At 42.5% G+C, this 5000-nt stretch overlaps 1 protein-coding gene across 1 annotated transcript in view; it reads right to left on the bottom strand.

The window, feature by feature from the left end:
* The window catches only part of LOC125040454 (inactive ubiquitin carboxyl-terminal hydrolase MINDY-4B-like), an 18211-nt gene that overhangs the window by 9467 nt on the left and 3744 nt on the right, over positions 1-5000 (bottom strand). Inside the window, exons 3-4 of the mRNA XM_047635006.1 lie at positions 1058-1281; positions 296-461 (exon numbers count right to left, since the gene is read on the bottom strand). Of these exons, the coding sequence (XP_047490962.1) occupies positions 296-461; positions 1058-1281 (390 nt within the window). The remainder of the gene's footprint in view (positions 1-295; positions 462-1057; positions 1282-5000) is intronic.

Raw genomic sequence — 5000 nt, 5'->3', positions numbered from 1 at the left:
ATACACACATGTATATATGCATATATATATATATATATATGTATATATATATATATATGTATATATATATATATATATTTATATATATATATATATATTTATATATATACATATATATATACATATATATATGTATATATATATATATATATATGTGTGTGTGTGTGTGTGTGTGTGTGTGTGTATGTATATGTATATCTACATGTATTTATACATATACATATACATACACATACACATACGTAAACATACGTAAGCTAGACAGACAGACAGACAGATCAGTAGACCGCCTCACCCTCTCCGTGCACCCGTCGCCCCTGTACAGCTGGGAGTCGTTCACGTGAACCTCATCTTGGGTGAGACACAGGACGGCGCGCTGCCTGTCGCCCACCTTCCACAGGATGTCACTGAGGGCGCCCACGAGGCAGTCCTCTTGGCTCTTCGCGGACGCTTTCAAGAGGCTGCGGAGAGGAGGGAAGAGGAGGGAAGAGGAGGGGAGAGGAGGGAAGAGGAGGGAGGGGGAGGGAGGGGGTGAGAATAGGAGGGGAGAGGAGGGGAGAGGAGGGAAGAGGAGGGAGGAGGAGAGAGGGGGTGAGAAGAGGAGGGGAGAGGAGGGGAGAGGAGGGAAGAGGAGGGAGGAGGAGGGAGGGGGAGGGAAGAGGTGGGAGGATGTGGGAAGAGGTGAGGAAAGGAGAGGAGAGGAAGGAAGAGGAGGAAAGAAGAGGAAAGAAGTGGGATAAGGAAGATAGAGATAGAAAAAAGAAAGAGAACGATAAGTTTTCCCTTAATCTTTATTAGCTTTCCTTAGTCTTTAATGTCAATTTTGCTCTCGCTCTGAAATCTTAAAATATCTTGAACACAAACACACACACACACAAACACAGACACACACACACACACACACACACACACACACATAAACACAAACACACACACACAAACACACACACAAACACACACACACACAAACACACACACAAACACAAACACACAAACACACACAAACAAACACAAACACACACACAAACACACACACACACACACACACACATCTCACCTGGCAGGATCAGCAACGACCCTGGGCCCCCGACGGCTGAAGAGCAAGTGCTTGAGGATGTACCCCTGCACGCACATGGCCAGGCCCTTCGTGGTGTTCTTGGTGACCTTGAGGGCATAGCCAAGGGGCTTCTCCGGCTCGTGGAAGCAGAAGGACTGACCGAGCCATTCGTTCTCTGCGGCGCCGAGCAGACTGGCAGAGCCGAAGACACGGGCGCGGAGAGTCTGCAGAAGGAAGGAGGGGGAGGAGGTGGGAGGAGGTGGAGGTGGAGGAGGAGGTGGGGTTGGAGGTGGAAGGAGGGGAAGTTAGGAGGTAGAAGGAGGTGGGAGGAGGTGGAAGGAGGTGGAGAAGGAAGGAGGTGGAGGAAAGAGTGGTAGTTAGGAGGTAGAAGGAGGTAGGAGGAGGTGGAGGAGGTGGAGGATGTGGAAGGAGGAAAGAGGGGAAGTTAGGTGGTAGAAGGAGGTGGGAGGAGGTGGAGGAGGAGATGAAGGAGGGATAAGGAGGTGGAGGAGAAGGAGGAAGGAGGTGGAGGAGGGAGGTGGTGGAGATGGTGGAGGAAGAAGAAAGAGATGGAGAAGGTGGAGTAGGAAGGGAGAGGGAGGCGGAGGAGAAGGAACGAAGTGGAGGAGGAGGAGGAGGAAATGGAACAGGAGGATAGAGGTGGAGGAGGACGAGGAGAGAGGAGGTGGAGGAGGAGGAAGAGGAAAGAGGTGGAGGAGGAGAAGGAAAAGGTGGAGGAGGACGAGGAGGACAGAGGTGGAGAAGATGGAGGAGGAAGAGGAATTAAACTATTAGAGGTGGCGATTGTTTGTGATTGGTGATGAAGGTGATGACTGGTGATGAATAGCTGTTACTCGTGATGAAAGGAAGATAATTACATCGGAGGTGTTTATAATTATGGGTGTAATGATGCTAATCTTGATGGTGGGGATAATGATGATGATGATAAGGATAATGATGACAATGATAATGGTAATATCAATGAAAACAAAATTAATATTGATTACAAAGATGATATCAATAATAAAAAATGATACTATTAATAAAGCTGGTAATAATAAAGACGATATTAATAGAGATAATATGAATAAAGGAATTAATATTAAAAACTAGTCTTGGCAATAATAGAAAATAATATGATATCATAAAAAATCTAATCAATGATAATGATCATAACGAAAACAAAATACAATAATATCTATATTAACGATGCTGCGAATCCATTTTTTATTTAATTTCCCTTTAAGAATCTCCTTTATTCCAAATCAATACGCTATCACCCTTTATTTCTCGCTCAGTATGAACGATCCGGAGAGAAAAAGAGATAGAGAATGGGAAGAAATAAAAGGAAATGGAAGAGATGAGGAAGGAGGATAGGGGAAATATGCGTGGGATTTAAAGAAAGGGAATAAGAAGAGAGAGGAATAATCAAATCATTAGATCTTGAGATATAGCAATGCAGGAGATATATAAAGAGAGTGAAATAGACAGAGACAGGGACAGAGATTGAAAAAGAGATGGAGAGAAAGAAATAGAGAGAGAGGGAGATAGAGAGAGAGAGAGAGAGAGAGATAGAGAGGCAGACAGACAGACAGACAGACGGACATATAGACAGAAAAATAGAGAGACAGAGTGTGAGAGAGTAACAGAGAGACAGAAAGAGAATGAGAAGCAGATCAGCAGAGAGAGAGAGAGAGAGAGAGAGAGAGAGAGAGAGAGAGAGAGAGAGGAGAAAAATAAATAGACAAAAAACAAACAGAGGCAAAGAGAAAAACAGACAACTAATAAAGGAAGAAATTTATTAAAAAAAAAAAGAAAAAAAAAAGACAGAAAAGAAAACATCGCCAGTTGAAAAAAGAACGCTTTGCAACATTGAGTAAACCGGATGCAGGCGAGATTGGACGAGGTCACCGCCATCAGTGACACAATGCAACTCATTCCGCTATCTATTCATTCTTCATCTTCTTCTTCTTCTGTCTCTTTTTCACTTTTGTTTTGTCGACCTCAGGGTGAACAAATAGTATTGGGAAACTTACTAGCTGAATGAAGAGATCTTATATGCGTTATGTGTAAGTTATGGATGTGTGTGTTCGTTTGTGTTTGTGTGTGTGTGTGTACGTGTGTGGTTGTGTTAGTGTGTGTGTGTGTGTGCGTGTGTGGTTGTGTTTGTGTGCGTGTGTGTGCGTGTGTGGTTGTGTTTGCGTGTGTGTGTGTGAGTGTGTGTGGGTGTGTGTGTGTGTGGGTGTGTACGTGTGTGGTTGTGTTTGAGTGTGCGTGTGTGGTTGTGTGCGTGTGTGTGTGTGTGTGTGGTTGTGTGCGTGTGTGTATGTGTGTGGTTGTGTATGTGTATGTGTGTGTGTGTTTGTGTGTGTGTATGTGTGTTAGTCTGTCTGTGTGTGTTTAAGTGTGTTTTAGTCTGCATGCACTTATGCCCTTATGCCCCGCTATAGAAAGAAGTGTGTTACCTTATGCTCCCTTACCGTGAACCCCATTAGTCACTTCTTCACCTTTTTTGCCTTCCCTTGTCTCTTCCCCCTCCTCCCCCTCCCCCATACCTCTCACTCCGGCCCCCTTCGATCCCCCCCTTCCTTACCTTCTCTCCACCTCCCCCTATTCCTTACTCTCTCTCCTCCACCCACCCTCCACATCCCTCTCCCCCTCTCCCCCCCTCCTACCCCCCCTCCACATCCCTCCCCCCCTCCACATCCATCTCCCCCCTCTCTCCCCCTCCTACCCCCCTCCCCCATAAGAACCAGCACCGCTTCATAGTAATCAATAAAGACTTTGTTTTCTCCCGCCAATGGGTTAGGGAGAGCAGGCAACAAAGATCCCATTGATTATCGGCGTCTACTCTTTTCCCCATCTTCTCTTTTGTCGATGCTTCTGTTCCCTCTTCGTTTTTTTGTTTTTTTAATTATCTGTCCCCTTTTGTTTGGTTTTGTTTGTTATTTTGAAAGTGATGGATTGTTTTTTTTTTTTTTGTTTTTTTTTTTAAATGGAATGATCTATGAAACTTGTTGAGATTCACGTTGCGTAAGTTAATTTCTGTGTGTGTGTGTGTGTGTGTGTGTGTGTGTGTGTGTGTGTGTGTGTGTGTGTGTATAAATGCATATATGTAACGTGACACACATCAGGTAAGCGAGAGTCACTTTGATTTGATTTATCAGTGACGTCACCGAGAACAAGAATGACGTCATTTGAAACCTCTCGGTTCCTTAGTAGCTCTGGAGATGTCTGTTCAAGCCCAAGAGGTCATTCACGTGACCCGAGCCTTGCATAAGCGCTATTGTTGTTGTTGTTGATTTGTTTGTCTTGTTTTTATGGTCCTTCTTTCTTTCCTTATTGTTCCTTGTCCTTTTCGTTTTTGTTTTTGTTTTTGTTTTTTTTACAGATTCTTCGTATTTATTTATCTATTTCTTTTCTTTTTTTTTTGGTTTGTCATCGTTATCATCCTCCTCCCTTTTTCTTTTTCTCCTTCTATTTCTTCTCTTCTGCGTCAGATTCTTTTCTTCTTCCTTTTCTCCTTCTTCCTCTTCTTCTTTCGTTCTTTTTCTTCCTTCTTGCCTTAATTTTCATCTTCTTTAACTCCTTCTTCTTCTGTTCCTCTCTTCATCCCCTTCCTTTTCTTTTTTTATTTTTCTGTTTCTCTTTCTTTACTTTGAATTTCTTTTTTATTCTTTCTCTTTTCTTTCCTTTCTGCTGTAATTTTCGAAATATTTTCCTTGAATAGAAGAATAGAAAATGACAATAAAAGGAAGACAAAGAGTAGAGAAAAGAATAAAACAAGAAAGGAGAGAAATAGAGACAAAATAAATAAATAAATAATAGAATATTTCGCTCTAAAAGTACTGTATTAAATTCCTTAAAAAATCTAAGGACTATGAAAAGAGAAAGAATAATTGAGGAGAATTTTAATGACGAAAAATAGAAAGATTAAAGAGAA

Source organism: Penaeus chinensis, chromosome 29 (assembly GCF_019202785.1).
Source record: "Penaeus chinensis breed Huanghai No. 1 chromosome 29, ASM1920278v2, whole genome shotgun sequence".
NCBI classification, from domain to species: Eukaryota; Metazoa; Arthropoda; class Malacostraca; order Decapoda; family Penaeidae; genus Penaeus; species Penaeus chinensis.
Note: the sequence above shows the minus strand (reverse complement) of the source record. Positions and strands in the feature narration are given on the sequence as shown.